This window comes from Diaphorina citri, unplaced genomic scaffold, assembly GCF_000475195.1.
Source record: "Diaphorina citri unplaced genomic scaffold, Diaci psyllid genome assembly version 1.1 scaffold1555, whole genome shotgun sequence".
NCBI classification, from domain to species: Eukaryota; Metazoa; Arthropoda; class Insecta; order Hemiptera; family Psyllidae; genus Diaphorina; species Diaphorina citri.
The window spans coordinates 54,632-74,275 of record NW_007378981.1 but is presented as its reverse complement, the minus strand read 5'-3'; the positions used below and the strand labels follow the sequence as shown (position 1 = coordinate 74,275).

The 19,644-nt window shown below is 37.9% G+C and overlaps 3 protein-coding genes and 2 long non-coding RNA genes across 5 annotated transcripts in view; 3 read left to right on the top strand and 2 right to left on the bottom strand.

Annotated features, from left to right (window-relative positions):
- Positions 1-1,757: 1,757 nt before the first annotated feature.
- LOC103516378 (WW domain-containing adapter protein with coiled-coil-like) lies at positions 1,758-4,916 on the top strand (the record flags this gene model as incomplete). Its single annotated transcript, XM_008481341.1, has 5 exons — positions 1,758-1,931; positions 2,185-2,317; positions 2,940-3,125; positions 3,714-4,302; positions 4,472-4,916. Coding segments are annotated over 5 exons (1,527 nt in total), but the record flags the coding sequence as incomplete, so codon positions are not given.
- Positions 4,917-5,986: 1,070 nt separating this feature from the next.
- On the top strand, positions 5,987-7,468 carry LOC113470394. The gene is made up of 2 exons (XR_003393462.1): positions 5,987-6,763; positions 6,946-7,468. It is a non-coding gene; the product is annotated as an uncharacterized LOC113470394 (long non-coding RNA).
- Positions 7,469-10,179: 2,711 nt separating this feature from the next.
- Positions 10,180-12,465, bottom strand: LOC103516371. Its single transcript, XR_541758.3, has 3 exons — positions 12,155-12,465; positions 11,964-11,997; positions 10,180-10,221 (listed from the first exon to the last, which is right to left on the bottom strand). It is a non-coding gene; the product is annotated as an uncharacterized LOC103516371 (long non-coding RNA).
- A 997-nt stretch (positions 12,466-13,462) lies between these two features.
- Positions 13,463-18,889, top strand: LOC103516377. The gene is made up of 8 exons (XM_026828792.1): positions 13,463-13,665; positions 14,219-14,318; positions 14,916-14,969; positions 16,381-16,610; positions 17,424-17,437; positions 17,605-17,761; positions 18,057-18,308; positions 18,796-18,889. Exons 1-8 carry the CDS (start codon positions 13,595-13,597, stop codon positions 18,887-18,889), a joined length of 972 nt encoding a protein of 323 aa, XP_026684593.1. The 5' UTR covers positions 13,463-13,594.
- Positions 18,890-19,296: 407 nt separating this feature from the next.
- Positions 19,297-19,644, bottom strand: part of LOC113470395 (multifunctional methyltransferase subunit TRM112-like protein) — a 3,355-nt gene continuing 3,007 nt past the window's right edge. The window contains exon 2 of the mRNA XM_026828791.1: positions 19,297-19,583. Within this exon, the coding sequence (XP_026684592.1) occupies positions 19,479-19,583 (105 nt within the window). The 3' untranslated portion in view covers positions 19,297-19,478. The remainder of the gene's footprint in view (positions 19,584-19,644) is intronic.

Below are 19,644 nucleotides of genomic sequence, written 5' to 3'. Positions count from 1 at the left end.
GTAAATGATTACTACAAATTAGATTGATACCAAGGGAAGGGCAAGGTAAACCTATACTGCTGGACTGCCGAGGTAAATAGACTTTTCAGTCCTATTTGGGCAGGATAAACAAGGTATTCTTTAATAAATTTGGCTTTTTTCATTATTCCCAATCTTCTACATCGAATAGGAATAGACCATACTAACATATGCATGCTTGCGCCAAACTGGCATCATAATTTTCATAAACTTTGGTGAATGGAAACAGTAAAAACATACAACTTAAGGGCAAAAATTTCAATCATAGAAACAAGAGGTTCCCTGGAAGCTGAGCAGGTAGCTTGGATTTCACTATTTCTGACTATAGCCCGGGCAGACTTCAGTTCCGCCGAGACTCGACACAGGTGCATGCTGCTATGATTCGACTCCTCAGCCATCTTCTGAGCCTGAAGCGAGAAAAACAAAAGTTACAACATTAGTGAGTAGAAAATGTCAAAAATCAATCTTACCTTTACTAGTTCATACGACTCCATTAGTTAACAAGTTAGAAATTAGTCAGAAAAGAGGACTCACAAATTCAGTTAAATTGTTGGGGGTAACAGAGTTTTTCTTCTGGTCCTAAACTGACAGTCTAAAAAAGTGCAACTCATACTTCATAGAATATATACTTTTCCCAGGTAAATTTTACATTTTAGGTAGGTACCTAAATGTAATGATCTATATTGACTGAAGATGCTAAAATACAAAGAAGAGCTCCTTTGAAAACAATACAAGTATAATCTTACAATAATTTGGAACAATTTGTCAAATATTTGAAGTGTGTTGTGGAGTGGGGGGAATTAAGGGCAGGGCATTCAAATTGACAAAAGTTGACATCAAATACTTATGTGTGATGTTCACCCCAGACTTTTTCCCTTGCATGTCTAGAAAATTATAAAATTGTACTCTCCCTCCTCCTTCCTTTTTTTTCCTTCCCCAACTTAATTTTTTATTTACCATATTTCCATTGCTTATTCTTTTGATGTACAAAGCAAACGAAAGTAAACGAACTCGGTTGAATTTTTTTTGGAAAAGAATAAGGTTGTTTGATACCTAAAAACAAAAAAAAAAAAAATTTTTTTGGCGTCATGAAGTAAAACTGGGTCACCTGGGTACCATTTCCATAATACTCGTATGCGTTTATAGAGATGCAGCTGAAAGAAAAGTAGAAAACGTTCTGCATAAGAAAATCTCTCCTTCGCGCGTCCAGAAAACTCCCCCTAGAAAACTCCTTCCTTCCCTTATCTCCAACATTTCTTCCCTTTTCTCTTTTTCCTTCATCCTTCTTACACATCTGTTTCCTATCCTTCTCATCTTATCTTTTTTCTCTCCCTTTCGCCTTCCCTGCTCCTCCCTTTTGCTTCGAAGTTGCCCGCACATACCACAACCCTGTAGTACTTCTCTTTAAGCTAAGGCACCTTCTCATTCTGAAGAAACAAGTTATTAGGAACCTTTGTTTATTTATGCACTACAATCAACTGTGACTTCTGTTATCTTTTAAGTTTTCAACCCAATGTCTGATAAGTTCTTAGGTAGCGTGGATTAAGGGATTTGTAAGGAATCAAGAAATCAATCCTATCAAAAATTGAACCACAAATCCCTACAACCTGAGTAATTATATAAAATTTCACTTGGAAGAAATTTCAGAGTGAATATATTATGACATTTATGACCCTTTGAGAAGATGAAAAGATTGTGAGTTAATCGGTCATGTAGTATAAGAGAAATAATTGTGACAGAATACAAAGCACAACAGTACAATAGATGTAAGCAACTGTCATAACATTGATCAAGAGAGAGAGAACAACAGACTCCGAGACAAATATGCTGCCGACTGTGTTAATAGATCTCCTAAGGACCAGAGAAGAAGAGAAGCAGACCATAGATTAAATCATGAAAGAGATAGTTCAGAGGTAAATTTTTATCTAAAACTAAACACAAGGGGCCTTGGTCTACAATCTGAGTATGCTTAGAGATTAACAGACATGATATTTACGACCTCCAGTAAGTTACCTATTTGATAAGAGCTGATCAGTGAGGACATACATACATACATACATATCTGCAAGATCAACAGCTCCAAGTACTCCACCACTGTTAAAATCATCTTGAAAAATCAATCTTCAGGTTGTTAATGTATCAAATTTTTATTCTCGTTATTTTCAGACTCTAGTGATTCATCCTAAACTTGCATGTTCACAAAACTCTCGGGACCGAGAACGAGATAGTCAACAATCCCGTAACAATAAATGTGTCAACTCTTCATCCTCCTCCTGTGCTGATAAGCAAAGGACCAGTGGTGAGTTAAATCAACTATGTAAACCAATGCCATAATATTCTTACAACACAGTGTAAGAAAAGAAACTAAAAGGTTACCATTTTATAAGGACATTTGAGGGGTTTGTTGTGTACAGATACAAAAAGAATAGCCTTGGTGTAATCCCATATAGGTACTGTACTGAAATGAACTGGAATTGTTCTATCCCTCCTCCTGTGCTGATAAGCAAAGGACCAGTGGTGAGTTAAATCAACTATGTAAACCAATGCCATAATATTCTTACAACACAGTGTATAAAAGGGTACCATTTTATAAGGACATTTGAGGGGTTTGTTGTTTACAGATACAAAAAGAATAGCCTTGGTGTAATCCCATATAGGTACTGTACTGAAATGAACTGGAATTGTTCTATTCTATAGAGACACATAAGCAAGTTTAAGTCCCCTTCTTTGAAGTAATGATGCAATTTGTGAAGTGTGAATTCTGAATAGTGTTCAAGGAAATAAAGATTTTGAACTCAGTTTATTCAGTCAACCTATTTGTGAAGACATACATCTCAAGATTTAGGTACCTAATGATGACTGAGTGGAAACCTCTTAACTCTTACTAATGCACATACCACAACCCTTCTCAATCTGTCCAGGTGAGGAGCGTATTACTCGAATAGGTGACTGGTCGGAGCATATCTCTTCATCGGGAAAGAAATACTATTACAATTGTAAAACGGAAGTATCACAATGGGAGAAACCAAAGGAGTGGATCATCCGCACGCAGCAGCAACATCTGTCTCATCATATGCCGTATAGTACACCCAACAAAAACTCTAGTGGTAAGTGAGCAAGCAACTCCTGTGTCCAAGAGAATATTGAATTAGTCTTGCATTCTTTGGTCTCAGGTTAAATTCCCAGTAGATGCTGAAGTAAACATGATTATGAGCTACAATTAAATTTTTTAGGGGGAAGAAAAAACCTATTAATGTTAGGATTAGGAGTATGTACCTAAATCTCAAATTTCTTTCCTCAAATACATCTTGTCACCAGTGTGGATTAAGGGATTTGTTGACCCACCAGCTGTTCACCTGTCAAAACCCTTTGTGGATCTTTCTGATTTAAGTATCTATATTTAACCTATTAATGTTAGGATTAGGAGTATGTACCTAAATCTCAAATTTCTTTCCTCAAATACATCTTGTCACCAGTGTGGATTAAGGGACTTGTTGACCCACCAGCTGTTCACCTGTCAAAACCCTTTGTGGGTCTTTCTGATAAGTATCTATTTTATATCTTTTAACTTGTAGGTACCTATATTCTTGTCTTGAAGTCTTCAATTTCTGTACAAATTAAGTTGATTAAGTCTTCTTGTTGACATACCCTAATATAATTAATAAAAGAAATAAAAACTGTTTGTTCCTTCCCAGCACATCCTCATGAGAAACATTCCACTCCATCTCCAGCCCTGTCCTCATCCTCATCATCCCGAGTCCTCCTCAGTAGACCGGGGGGCTCCAGTGATCTTCTCAATAAAACTGCCCCTGCTGGAACCTCAGGTCGACCTCCCCCCTATTGGAATCACAGCGGTGGAGGACCACATCATGGACCCTTGGAAGAAAAATCCACCTCGGGCAGCCTGCATGGTAGCCTACACCATCATCCTCACGAGGATATGGAATTATGTGGTACGCCCAGCAATAGTACCCCGAGTTCTTCATCTGAAGCAAACACTGTTGGAGGGGCAGTGGGAGGATCTTGTTGCCCGAGCAATCATTGTGATCAACCCCGGGCAGCCTGCATGGTAGCCTACACCATCATCCTCACGAGGATATGGAATTATGTGGTACGCCCAGCAATAGTACCCCGAGTTCTTCGTCTGAAGCAAACACTGTTGGAGGGGCAGTGGGAGGATCTTGTTGCCCGAGCAATCATTGTGATCAAGCTCCGGGAAGTAATAGTACAGGATCAGCAAGTACCGGTGTTCTGCGGCTTGGTCCCATGTCCTCACTGTCTCAGGTGAGTGTTGAGATGTAGGATTTTAGGTCGTAGTTTTGATGCAAGTTTTTTTTTATGTCACCAAGTTTTTTTGAGCTCATTTATTTGAAGTTATGTACTTTCGTTAATTTCAAACCTTGTATTGACCCTTATTTCTCATTCTTTATTCTCTTGATTGTTTACAACACAGTCGTGTTGACATGCATTGGCTCTCAATTTCACCATTCTCACGTCTTGTCTTGTCCTCCATATTTCAGAACAAACTCAGCTCGGATAGTCAACACCCCTCGTCCTCAGCCCCTCTCCCCTCGTCTCTCGCTCAGGGTGTTCCTTCTCCTCATGCACTCTCCCCCGCCGGTCTATCCAACACCAGCTCCACACAGAAACTGAGCACAAGCGCCCCGCTAAAACCTCTCACAGCGAGCATAGTCACGAATAGTACCGAAGCGCTACGAGTAGACACGAGCTCCACATCGGCTGATCCCGGCCCGCCTACCCCGACCCATTCGGAATCGTGCACAATTGTATTAAATACAAATACAATCGATGGCTTCTTGTCCATTGTACGTACGATGAGTCCGTTTCCAGCGTTCCCTTTCCAGTTTCCTCTTGATCTTTTGAAAACTTTGAACTAAAAGGTAAAAGGAAGTTGAAGTTGAAGCTTTTAAAAAATTAAAATTTAAAAAATGTGGCTTTCGAACCTTTCGATCCCCTGCTGCAAAATTTGCAAAAATGGACGACGACGCCATCTTTGCAAATTTTGAATCCATGAATATAGAGGAAGTGGATACCGGTGTTGATGTTGAAAAATTGAAGCACAAACAATGATGACCGCCATTTTTTTGTCAAAAAGATCCAGGATCCAGACGGCTCAGTTATAAAATTTATTTACCTATACAATCATATTTATTCAATATGATGGATAGAGCAAAAATTACTAGAATAGACCCCCTAAAAAGGTTTACTAATTCCAGAAAAACTACCATACCTAAGCCAAGGAATCCGGGTTCCTTAGTTCCGGGTTCGATTCCCGAAAATATTTTCTCTCCATAGTGAAAAATTTTTGAGATGTATTTACATTTTCCAAGGCTATTTAAAATTGCATTCATGTTTGGAATTGGGTAAGATAATTTCTCAGTTATCTCAATTAACTTTCTAAAATCTTGAACGACACAATAAGATGTATGGTTCCGGTTTTCATCAAATTTCTTTACTAAAAAGACCGGGTTTGAATATTCGCTTTCGCTAGGCTCAATTACCCCTAATTCAAGCATCTTATCTACTTCTTCGTGTAATACCTGCAAGAGCCAAAGTTACTAAGGACTCACTGCAACAGCCAAAGTTACTAAGGACCCTCTTTCTGTCGACGTCAACCTCCCTATTTGCTTGAAACCACGCCGAGCTACCACACGATCGGGCCTTTGGACCGTAAATATGCCCGTTTCATCCATGTTCCATATGTCAGCGGGCTCTAGTTTGAGCCTGTCCAAAACGGTCTTCAAGTTGGTGAAAAATTTATGCACGTTGGTTGGATTGAAACTAGTAGCTCTCGCTTGGCTGGTCGCTTCAGGAGTACGGATTGATGAGAAGGGTGGCGCTTCAGAAAACTTGAAAACCAATCGGCGCCAGCCAGTTTTCCTTCTCGGCCCATGAGGGAGGCATTGACACATTTAGAGCTAACCCATACTGGTATTCGCTTGGCTGGTCGCTTCAGGAGTACGGATTGATAGAGAAGGGTGGCGCTTCAGAAAACTTGAAAACCAATCGGCGCCAGCCAGTTCCAGTTCCTTCTCGGCCCATGAGGGAGGCATTGACACATTTAGAGCTAACCCATACTGGTACCTACGCTAACTTTCTTACCTTACTTCTTTTGGTGAAAGCCCGTAGTAAATATCCGATGCTTTTTTGATCTAGTCTTCTAGCATTTTCTCCATGCCCTCTGTGAATACCTGTAACAAACAAAACAAAAATTCAGTAATAATTCATTTCTATGTAGAAAAAAATAAGACTAGTAATACTAGTTTCCCCCCAAATGTTTTCTCTTATTGAGATTATCTTCAACATTGTCGTTCGTTAGAATCTTCATCTGCTTCAGAATCAGTTAGAAGATGCCTCATTGAGTTAATTTTGGCATCCACTGACTTTTCTTTGGCCATATAATAAGCTCGGCCATTGGTTTCAGCGTTTCAGGAGGTAAACAGAAGAGAGAAGGTCATGGCGTCTCTAGTACCTATATGCTCGAAGCTCGACGGCTTGATCTTGGTTTCAGCGAGCTAATCCGAACAGAAACCGGGAAAACACGAGTATGTCAACCTACCCCGTGTACCAACCAACCCCGGTCTCCCCTAAGCTTGGAACTGACATAGAACTCTTTGTGTTCTTTTCCTTCTTCACTTTCTAGGAGAGATCTTTTTTTATTACATTTCTCTTGATGTCATTTACAGTCTGATTCAATGATATTTGCTGATCAATGAATTTATAGGTTGTGTTGGTAAGTGGATGGTGAACAATATTATTTCTACTTAGCACGTGACTGTGGGTTGGGTAGTATTTGACATTAACAATACCTGAGTCTTGGTGCTCAACAGTTACTGACGAAATACAAATGTTGTCCTTCAGTCAATGATTTGCAAACACTCAAAAAATTGGTCAATGAATTTATAGGTTGTGTTGGTAAGTGGATGGTGAACAATATCATTTCTACTCAGCACGTGACTGTGGGTTGGGTAGTATTTGACATTAACAATACCTGAGTCTTGGTGCTCAACGTTCATTGACGAAATACAAATGTTGTCCTTTTTCACTGACCCAATAGATATTTTACGGCTTGTTTTCCTTGGAGCTTCACCAGTTTTGCAGTGGGCTTTAGAGGACCCATCTTTTTGGCAATAGAAGTAATCAGTTTTTCCAGTCTTCTTCCCACATTTCTTAGCATAGTACATTTCTACTTAGCACGTGACTGTGGGTTGGGTAGTATTTGACATTAACAATACCTGAGTCTTGGTGCTCAACATTCATTGACGAAATACAAATGTTGTCCTTTTTCACTGACCCGATAGATATTTTACGGCTTGTTTTCCTTGGAGCTTCACCAGTTTTGCAGTGAGCTTTCGAGGACCCATCTTTTTGGCAATAGAAGTAATCAGTTTTTCCAGTCTTCTTCCCACATTTCTTAGCATAGTACGAAGATGTTTTGTGTTCTTCTCTGTCCTTCCAAGCTCTTTCGAGGACCCATCTTTTTGGCAATAGAAGTAATCAGTTTTTCCAGTCTTCTTCCCACATTTCTTAGCATAGTACGAAGATGTTTTGAGTTCTTCTCTGTCCTTCCAAGCTTCAAACTCTTCCCAGTTTGGAAAAGTTTTGGTTGCTACCTGTGAAATAAACAAAAAGTGTATAGGTATGAGATACAGTTTATAAACATTTAAATGATTTTGTTTTCCTTCTTATTTATTTATGTTTTCCTTAGTAATGGCCAGAGATGTGCAAATTGCAAAATGCAAGATGGAAAATGTACATTTACATTTTACAAGTTTGCATTTCATATGCTTTTTTGACTTATTTTACATGACGTGAAATAAAATATTCTCATGTCGACTTTTTCAGGAAGAAATTTCGCTTCCTCCTATCTTACAAGAAAACATTTTTGCTGTTCTCAGGCCATATGTAAAAGGGAAAAATAGGGTATGTCTGTCCGAATTGCTAGGGGGGAAACTTATGATGGATAGAGCAAAAATTACTAGAATAGACCACCTAAGGAAGGTTTACTAATTCCAGAAAAACTACCATACCAAAGCCAAGGAATCCGGGTTCGATTCCCGAAAATATTTTCTCTCCATTGTGAAGCTCGGGGCAGACAGTAGTAATAGACAACATTTCTCTTTCTTCGGACATTTCCTCGGACATAAAGTCGTGCAAAAATCAACTGTTAAGATAAAGGAACTTTAGGTCCTAATTGCTCAGTGCAAATGAGGGAGCAGTACAAGTCGCACGCTTCTGGGAGCGACTGACATAAATGGTGAGATTGTACCGGACAAGGAAAGTAATTAGGTCCTAATTCAACAGCCTAAACAAAGCACTATACTTTACTTCAGGTTTGACATCTGCAGATAACATTCCTCTTCCAGACATTTCCCTCCTCAGGTTTGACATTTTTCATCCTCAGAAGAAACTCTTCTTCTCGCCACAGGCCCGGGGGCAGGGCAAGAGGCAGACACGTCAGGCCTCGCCTGTTTCTTTTCTTACACTGTGTTGTAAGAATATTATGGCATTGGTTTACATAGTTGATTTAACTCACCACTGGTCCTTTGCTTATCAGCACAGGAGGAGGATGAAGAGTTGACACATTTATTGTTACGGGATTGTTGACTATCTCGTTCTCGGTCCCGAGAGTTTTGTGAACATGCAAGTTTAGGATGAATCACTAGAGTCTGAAAATGACAAGAATAAAAATTTGATACATTAACAACCTGAAGATTGATTTTTTAAGATGATTTTAACAGTGGTAGAGTACTTGGAGCTGTTGATCTTGCAGATATGTATGTATGTCCTCACTGATCAGCTCTTATCAAATAGGTAGTTCTTTACTTACTGGAGGTCCTAAATATCATGTCTGTTAATCTCTAAACATACTCAGATTGTAGACCAAGGCCGCTTGTGTTTATATTGTTACGGGATTGTTGACTATCTCGTTCTCGGTCCCGAGAGTTTTGTGAACATGCAAGTTTAGGATGAATCACTAGAGTCTGAAATTAACAAGAATAAAAATTTGATACATTAACAACCTGAAGATTGATTTTTTAAGATGATTTCAACAGTGGTGGAGTACTTGGAGCTGTTAATCTTGCAGATATGTATGTATGTCCTCACTGATCAGCTTTTGTGAACATGCAAGTTTAGGATGAATCACTAGAGTCTGAAAATAACAAGAATAAAAATTTGATACATTAACAACCTGGAGATTAATTTTTTAAGATGATTTTAACAGTGGTGGAGTACTTGGAGCTGTTGATCTTGCAGATAAGTATGTATGTTCTCACTGATCAGCTCTTATCAAATAGGTAGTTCTTTACTTACTGGAGGTCCTAAATATCATGTCTGTTAATCTCTAAGCATACTCAGATTGTAGACCAAGGCCCCTTGTGTATGGTTTTAGATAAAAATTTACCTCTGAACTATCTCTTTCATGATTTAATCTATGCTCTGCTTCTCTTCTTCTCTGGTCCTTAGGAGATCTATTAACACAGTCGGCAGCATATTTGTCTCGGAGTCTGTTGTTCTCTCTCTCTTTATATACATAGTTATGTTTCTGATAGGCTCTATCTCGGTCTCTGGGGCTTTGTGAATCTGGACTATCTGATCGGTAAGAGTTGCCATTAGGGGAGTCTCGCATTCTGCAATGTATACAGATACAAGAAAACAAAGGGTGAAATTATTGCCTGGGACAATCTCTACCATCCAACCCCTTACTATAAGTTTTTTTTTTTTCCATGGAACTGTAACAACAGGGGTTCTATCATACTGAAATCAAAAAGCGAAGGAATACAACTTAATACAAGACATGAAAACCTTATCTGCTTAGGATAATTTTCACTCCATATAGGAATCAAACCCTTGACCTAGCACTAACAAGGCAGGAACACTATCCTCCAAGTTAACCAGGAGAAACAAAGATATCTTGCAATTGGCTCCATTTACTCAAACCTTCTCAAGGGCCATTCAGTGGTCGGTGGAATACCAGTTGGAAATCCATAGTCTAGTTCAGCATAGTAGTTTCTAAACTTTTTTGTACTCAGCCCCTTCGCATCCCCCTTTTTTAAATTGTGAATGTTCCATGGTCCCTTTACTGTATTTTATGCGATCTTCCCAGGAGTCTTGAAGTCCTTCACGCCCCCTTGGGGACGAGTAGTTTCCTTTTGAAGAAGAGTTGTTGTATTTGGCATTCTAAAAAGCAAGATATACAGGTAAGTTAGGACAGATTAATCTCAATTTATTTTAACAACACTGGTAGTAATGTTAAAAAGCTTCTCAGTTAGTGGAGCAAAGACATAATATATCCTATGCTGCCATGTTCTGTATACATTTGAAATGTGACCGAAACACCACAATGGTATTTTTGCAGCAAAGACATAATATATCCTATGCTGCTATGTTCTGTATACATTTGAAATGTGACCGAAACACCACAATAGTATTTTTGCGCCAAACTGGCATCATAATTTTCATAAACTTTGGTGAATGGAAACAGTAAAAACATACAACTTAAGGGCAAAAATTTCAATCATGAAAACAAGAGGTTCCCTGGAAGCTGAGCGTTAACTCACTGCTATTGTTTTTCAATTAGTATTACATTTCAGAAAGATGTAATGGATGTTCCAGCTCTTAAACATAAAGTACAAGTTGGCATTTTGATTGCAAAACAAAAAAAATTTCAATACAAAGAAAGATACTTTCACCCCTTACCTTTGGCTGGCACTATTGTTTTTCAATTAGTATTACATTTCAGAAAGATGTAATGGATGTTCCAGCTCTTAAACATAAAGTACAAGTTGGCATTTTGATTATTGCAAAACAAAAAAAAAATCAATACAAAGAAAGATACTTTCACCCCTTACCTTTGGCTGGCAAGTATAGTAAACTTGTAGAGATACAAGTTCACCTTGGTATGAGAAAATCAACAAGCTCTATACACTCCTTGAGAAAATGAATATCTTATGCTCTGGGAATCATTGAGAGCGGGTTCAGAAAATATTGGCTGGCAAGTAAAGTAAACTTGTAAAGATACAAGTTCACCTTGGTATGAGAAAATCAACAAGCTCTATACACTCCTTGAGAAAATTAATATCTTATGCTCTGGGAATCATTGAGAGCGGGCTCAGAAAATGGTTTTTAATGGAAAGTTAGCAAAGAATAAGAAATTGGCTGGTTTTGGTACTTGTGATGATAAATTTCAATAGATGACTTTCTAGGTTAGGATTCTGAGGTCATTGAACTAGTAAGTGCAAATTAACACTTTGAAGATAAGTATTGTCACAACAATACTGATTTAACAACAAAATACCAGCAGTTGGGTTACTTTTTTTTAAATTTACAAGGTTGGGTGGTCAGAACAAGACTAGTTCTCCCCCTCACCCTCCCAGGTAGAGTAAGTGCAAATTAACACTTTGAAGATAAGTATTGTCACAACAATACTGATTTAACAACAAAATACCAGCAGTTGGGTTACTTTCTTTAAATTTACAAGGTTGGGTGGTCAGAACAAGACTAGTTCTCCCCCTCACCCTCCCAGGTAAATTTTACATTTTAGGTAGGTACCTAAATGTAATGATCCATATTGACTGAAGATGCTAAAATACGAAGAAGAGCTCCTTTGAAAACAATACAAGTATAATCTTACAATAATTTGGAACAATTTGTCAAATATTTGAACTGTGTTGTGGAGTGGGGGGAATTAAGGGCAGGGCATTCAAATTGACAAAAGTTGACATCAAATACTTGAACAACTTGTAAACAAGTGTTGTTTTTATCTGAAAGAGACAATAAATACTAGCAAACGAATAGCCAATACATTTCATGAGTTTCCAGTTGAAAAATTCAATATTGATACCAAACTCCCAACTTTATACTTAGCCTTTTTTTGGTGCATTTGTGCTGTTGGATTTTGGTTGCTGTTTCTGGACTATTACCTGATATGGATGGGTTTGATGCTTCTCAAAGTACCTGAAAACATAAATCAAAGTAAATTAATTTCTTGGTAAATCTTCCGGCATAGATTTTGCAAATCATAATCTGAAATATGGCATAAAATAACATGAAAATCTCATCGACGGAAATTGGTTTTTTCCCCTGAAAAGAATTGATTACTTTGGAAACATACCCATCGCTAATTCTGTGTGATTTCCTCGCATGCATTACCATCAGCAATGGTCTCTGTGATCTTTTATTGTCGTCCAGTGAAATTTGAAACTCTTCTTTGAGGATAGAAGTTTAATTAACTTTCTTTCCTCATAAATTAATTGATTTTTAAGAAATCCTATCACGAAAAAGTCCTTTCGACGGACGCCATGTCACATTCTCAAATCAAAAGATGTAAAATTCAAATGCAAGCTTGCAGAGCGAACAAATAAAACAAAATCTGACAAAAAATGAAATGTCTAAAAAGTCATTTAAAAGGGTTGATCAGTTATGGAATTTGATTAAAATATTTGTTTTAATTATAAATATTATCACAAAAGATTATAAAAAAATATTTAAAACGTTTTGAAAAGGGTATTTTTATTTTAAAAATGCACTTTTATTTTCAAATGTTTCCAACTTGTAGAGGTACCATGACGTCACTTTGCAAATTTTTTTTGCAAGTTGTGTTCATGGAGTCTAGAAGTTGATGGATATTTGAAGGTGAAGCATAAAAAATAGGGTCGATAGGGGTACAAAAAATACCCTATTGCTTACCCATCATTCGGTGGCAAAAATAAGGGTCCAGGGTAAGGGGATCCGGGCTTTATTTTTCTTCTTTTCTGTAGGCTGGACTCAGAAATTTTGGAGCATCCAACCCCCCTCCCCCCCTGGATACGGAAAAATACTCTGGAGACCTGATGAATTGGCTCTGCAAGAGAGTTCTACACCTTATTGAATAAATTTGATTGTATAAATTTTATAACTGAGCCGTCTGGATCTTTTTGAAAAAAAAAGGCGGTCATCATTGTTTGTGCTTCAATTTTTCAACATCAACACCGGTATCCACTCCCTCAATATTCATGGATTTAAAATTTGCAAAGATGGCGTCGTCGTCCATTTTTGCAAATTTTGCATCAGGGGATCGAAAGATTCGAAAGCCACATTTTTTAAATTTTGCTTCAACAAGACTCAACAAGTTCAACTTCAAGCAATCAAGCCTTGTAAGTAGTTCAAATTTTTCAAAAGATCAAGAGGAAACTGGAAAGAAAACGTAGAGGAGGAGAACTATCGATAGTCGGCGCCATCGATAGTTATCGATAGTTTTCAAAAAAACTATCGATAACTATCGATAGTTTTCGATAGTTTTTTTATTACATATTTTCCTTGTTTCTACAGAAAAAAACTATCGAAAACTATCGATAGTCAAGCCTCAACTATCGATAGCGTTCGATAGTCAAAACTATCGATAGTTATCGATAGTGCTATCGATAGTTCTCCTCCTCTAAGAAAACGGACTCATCGTACGTACAATGGACAAGAAGCGATCGATTATATTTGTATTTAATACAATTGTCAGATTCTCCCATCAATAAAAATCCCTGCTGCAGTTTGATTTTCCAATCCTGATCTACGATCAAAAATGTCTGAATTAAATCAAATGGGAATGCCACCAGGATGGGACACAAAGTATGACTCAAAGACTGGAAAAAGGTGAGATAATTATTCAGTATTATCCCCACTGGCCATGTGGCTATATATTGAAAAATAGGTTCAGTTAGTGAACCATCAGGCCTACTCAGGACCTCTCCATGAAGCCTCCAACCTGCCAAGCCAAGTCAAAAAATCCAAGAAGTAAATGTACAGTGTTACTGTAGGTATTTGCCCAACATGATGCTTGCAGGTTACTGTAGGTGGCTGGCCATGTGGCTATATATTGAAAAATAGGTTCAGTTAGTGAACCATCAGGCCTACTCAGGACCTCTCCATGAAGCCTCCAACCTGCCGAGCCAAGTCATAAAATCCAAGAAGTAAATGTACAGTGTTACTGTAGGTGTCTAGTGTTGTCCAGAAATGTAGTTGTTACCTCAAAATGATTACTTGATTCAAGAAAAACAAAAGCTTTTTTATTTTATTTTTAAACCTAACCTTAAAAGTAACACTGGTCACTGCTCATTTGTGAAATCTTTTTTTGTCCCAATTTTTCATTATTGTGACTTCTGCTCAGTACCCTATTCTGTTTTAATTGTTAAAATTTTTGTTTTAGTTATTTTTTCAACCACATCACCAAGAATGCTAGTTTGGATGATCCTAGGATTAGATTCAAACAACTTCAGTGTGAGGATATTCCACTTCATCCTCTCCAGGTATGTTTGATAATATTAATCATGCTGCTACTCACAAAGTGTGTGTAGTTTTGTATTTGTATAGGTTGGGTATTTAACATGATGCTTGTAGTTAGTAGTAAAATAAAAAGTTTACAAGGTTTTTTTATGATGGGGATTTAATATGTGTGTAGTTTTGTATTTGTATGGGTTGGGTATTTAACATGATGCTTGTAGTTAGTAGTAAAATAAAAAGTTTACAAGGTTTTTTTACGATGGGGATTTAATTGAGAATTACTCAAATGACATTTTTGATTTTCCAAGAATCACATTTAGCTTACAATGTTATGGTTTTCTGGACTTGGAGTTGTCAGGTACCTTGTTTAGTACTGGAAGATTTGGGTTTGAATACCAGTTCCAGACCCTTAACATTGAATGGGTAGATGTTGCATTGAAAAAACAGCCTTTGTACAGCAATACTGAGTGGTAAATGCTTTACTATACATTGGTGCTTACTTGAAGTAGTTAAGAGGTTTTGGCAATTATTTCTTACCATCTCTGTCTTTCACAATTTACCACATGTGTCTTTCTTTCTCTGTCCTCTTTTGTTCTGTGCTTGATCTGTTGGTTTCTACGTAGAAACCAGCCCAGAGTGCATTTACTCGTGGACCTCCATTTTATCAAATAAACCAGGTAGGTACTAATCAACGTTATGACAGTTGCTTACATCTATTTTACTGTTGTGCTTTGTATTCTGTCACAATTATTTCTCTTATACTACATGACTGATTAACTCACAATCTTTTCATCTTCTCAAAAGCTTGATCTGTTGGCTTCTGTGTAGAAACCAGCCCAGAGTGCATTTACTCGTGGACCTCCATTTTATCAAATAAACCAGGTAGGTACTACTGATTAATGTTATGACAGTTGCTTACATCTAGTGTACTGTTGTGCTTTGTATTCTGTCACAATTATTTCTCTTATACTACATTACCGATTAACTCACAATCTTTTCATCTTCTCAAAGGGTCATAATATATTCACTCTGAAATTTCTTCCAAGTGAAATTTTATACAGGTACTCAGGTTGTAGGGATTTGTGGTTCAATTTTTGATAGGATTGATTTCTTGATTCCTTACAAATCCCTTAATCCAAGCTACCTAAGAACTTATCAGACATTGGGTTGAAAACTTAAAAGATAAGAGAAGTCACAGTTGATTGTAGTGCATAAATAAACAAAGGTTCCTAATAACTTGTTTCCTCAGAATAGTCAGAATGAGAAGGGGCCTTAGCTTAAAGAGAAGTACCTATTAATATTCTTGATGGGCAACAATTCTTTTTTAACTTCTACTCAGAAGCATTTTATGGCAAGATACAGAAAATAGACAACTTATAATTAATTTTCACTATAAAATCTCATCAGCACACACTGAATTTCCCACAGGACTACTGCAACAGCAGTGGACACCCCAGTCCTCTTCCAAGCTACCGATCATTTGGTCATTCACCCGCTCACAGTCAACGATCCTACAGTCCAGTTCAGTCCACTCTATATTCGAGTAATACGCTCCTCACCTGGACAGATTGAGAAGGGTTGTGGTATGTGCATTAGTAAGAGTTAAGAGGTTTCCACTCAGTCAGTCATCATTAGGCGATTAACTCACAATCTTTTCATCTTCTCAAAGGGTCATAAATGTCATAATATATTCACTCTGAAATTTCTTCCAAGTGAAATTTTATACAATTACTCAGGTTGTAGGGATTTGTGGTTCAATTTTTGATAGGATTGATTTCTTGATTCCTTACAATTCCCTTAATCCAAGCTACCTAAGAACTTATCAGACATTGGGTTGAAAACTTAAAAGATAATAGAAGTCACAGTTGATTGTAGTGCATAAATAAACAAAGGTTCCTAATAACTTGTTTCCTCAGAATGAAAAGGTGCCTTAGCTTAAAGAGAATTACCTATTAATATTCTTGATGGGCAACAATTCTTTTTTAACTTCTACCCAGAAGCATTTTATGGCAAGATACAGAAAATAGACAACTTATAATTAATTTTCACTATAAAATCTTATCAGCACACACTGAACATTTCCCACAGGACTACTGCAACAGCAGTGGACACCCCAGTCCTCTTCCCAGCTACCGATCATTTGGTCATTCACCCGCTCACAGTCAACGATCATACAGTCCAGTTCAGTCCACTTTGGGCTCCAGCTCCGTGTATAGGGACTATTCCATTTCCACATACAATATAGATGACTCCATTCTCAAGATTAGTCTCCTGTTTCCAACAGTAGAGGAGTCCCATATCCGTGCCTTGCTTATGAAGTAAGATTTTTTACATTCCATTACTAGTTATTTATTGTAGAGGAGTCCCATATCCGTGCCTTGCTTATGAAGTAAGATTTTTTACATTCCATTACTAGTTATTTATTTAGACTCTAGTGGTTACATTTCAATGTATACAAATACAAGAAAACAAAGGGTGAAATTATTGCCTGGGACAATCTCTACCATCCAACCCCTTACTATAAGTTTTTTTTTCTCCATGGAACTGTAACAACAGGGGTTCTATCATACTGAAATCAAAAAGCAGTATACAAATACAAGAAAACAAAGGGTGAAATTATTGCCTGGGACAATCTCTACCATCCAACCCCTTACTATAAGTTTTTTTTTCTCCGTGGAACTGTAACAACAGGGGTTCTATCATACTGAAATCAAAAAGCAAAGGAATACAAGACATGAAAACCTTATCTGCTTAGGATAATTTTCACTCCATATAGGAATCAAGCCCTTGACCTAGCACTAACAAGGCAGGAACACTATCCTCCAAGTTAACCAGGAGAAACAAAGATATCTTGCAATTGGCACCATTTACTCAAACCTTCTCAAGGGCCATCAACAAAGATATCTTGCAATTGGCTCCATTTACTCAAACCTTCTGAAGGGCCATTCAGTGGTCGGTGGAATACCAGTTGGAAATCCATAGTCTAGTTCAGCATAGTAGTTTCTAAACTTTTTCGTACTCAGCCCCTTCGTATCCCCCTTTTTTAAATTGTGAATGTTCCATGGTCCCTTTACTGTATTTTATGTGATCTTCCCAGGAGTCTTGAAGTCCTTCAGGTCTGTTGTCCCCAGTTTGGGAATCAGTGGTATAATCCAAATCTCTGAACTTTACCAATCTTCTCCAAGCATGTCCAGTTTTATTTTTTCCTTGAAAACCAAGTACGATTTGAATTTTAAAAGGCGTTTTTTGCCCTTACCTACTTGTTTTAACCTCTACTATTTTACACGGCTTTTATTTTGTTCTCTTTTTCAGTGAAATCACGACTACAGGCACGCCACCCGAATATCCCGGATCGTATTGTGAGTCTGGCTCTGGAAGTTGTGGACTATAGGGAGACAATGGCTGCTCATATATTGGATGTTACCATCAAGAATGATGGTGGAGGAGAGAAAAAGTCTAAAGATAACAGGTGAGAAGAGTTTCGTTTTGAACCTCTTTAATATGATGAGACAAATGATCGATCATTATGATTTATGTATAGTGAATGTAAATTTTATTTCAGTCAGTGGCAATAGCACGTTGAAAGCAGCAGTGCTCAAGAGGTCACTAAAGCTAAGCAACGTTTGCTCGTGGTTGGTATCTAGATGGGTGACCATATGGGCAAATAAGTTCTCCTAAAATATACGTGACCGTACACTGCCGATGCCAGGGTGAAGGAACTTTTCACTTATTGTATAATAAAGTACATTCTATTCTACTTTCAGTGTGCGTGACGAAAAGGACGTCGGTCCTGCTCAGCCATCTCTAGAAAATGCCGTCCCCAATGTAGACGCCGCCGAGCCACCGTTCCACACTACCGTCACTATTCCCCCTCCTCAACGTCCGTGTACTTTGGGTTCCACCAATCAGGGCAAGGAGATAAGAAAGTCCGTGGTCATAACTGTGTGCAGTGATAAGCCCGGCCAACATCCCGGTATGGTCCAGGGAAAACGACCCAAAGGGAAAAGCGCCACCAAGTGAGTATGGATTTTTTTCTACCGCTTGCTAAAGAGATAGCAAAAGTTAATTCCGATTACCGGCGCGCTAGGAACCAGCAGTATCCTATAGACCAGTTTTAAAAATCAACCCATATGATTAAACTAGTCCCAACTCAGTAAACTCAGCTGTCGCGCTGGTTAAGGCTGGGGATCAGCGGCAATTCTGTTATGTTCGGGCTTGTTTAATTGTTTGTTCATTTTTGAAGCTGGTCTATAAAGTTTGACGCTGGGTACCCGTGTAGTAATTTTACTGTTTAGCGGGCATTCCCTATATATAAGCTCTACATATTGGACACGGAACTAATCTCAACTAAAAGAGACCTTCATCTTGCAGTGTATTGATAACGGTTGACAATGATGAATTCTCTCAATCTGGGGAATGGTTTACTTGAACCGGTCTTTACGGTTTGGCCTTACGGCGTGAAATAGATAAAGTTACCAATCCTATATCAATCTGTGTGTACAGGATATCTAGAGGCACCTGTACAGCAGAGGATAAATTTTGCCCAGAAATCCAAGAGATCTGGATGTTGTTCTTATACCTTGTACAGAATACCTAATCGTGGGACTTGAATGATACTCGTAAACGGATAATTTAATTTGCCATAGAGTTTCATCAGAGAACCCTAGGCCATGTTTATTAATTTATTAATAACAAAACAACTTCTTGCTTTTACAGGATAACACAAATGATCAATACATCTCCAGGGACAGTAGGCTGGAGACATAATTGGATCAGCCTACTTCTCAGGAAATGATACATCCAACCCCACCTCCAGAACTGATCCAAGAACTAGTGAGCTGAGGAGGGAGCACATCTTATTTAAATAAGGTAAGTACTTGTACTGTCAAATGTATGTTATTTATTTTGTCAACTTATGGCCAGGTTTTAGCAATCTAATTCGTAAAAAAAAAGATTGCATGTTAATCCAAAAGTTAAACTTAAACAAAGTTGAAACTAACTTTGTGGATCCCATGTGATGCCAAGAATTTAAAAGGGCATAACTTATTTACATCAATAATTTTGACAACTCTCATTATTTCCACTCTTTCCTGTATTTACAATTTTCTCACACTTAGTATTCTCACAACACTTGGATAATGGGTTGCATTTCTTATTCTCACTTGCTGCATTGTCAATGGTTTCATTTAGATTTCATCTTCTTTCAGCAACATGTTTGGAATGCCTGAGCTGATGGGGAATTTCCTGCCAGATTCTGGACATTCCAGATCTCCTTCCACAACTTCAACCTGAAATCATGCCCCAGAAAAGTCAACATGAAATGTGCTTCCTTTGGTGAATCAAACAATTGAG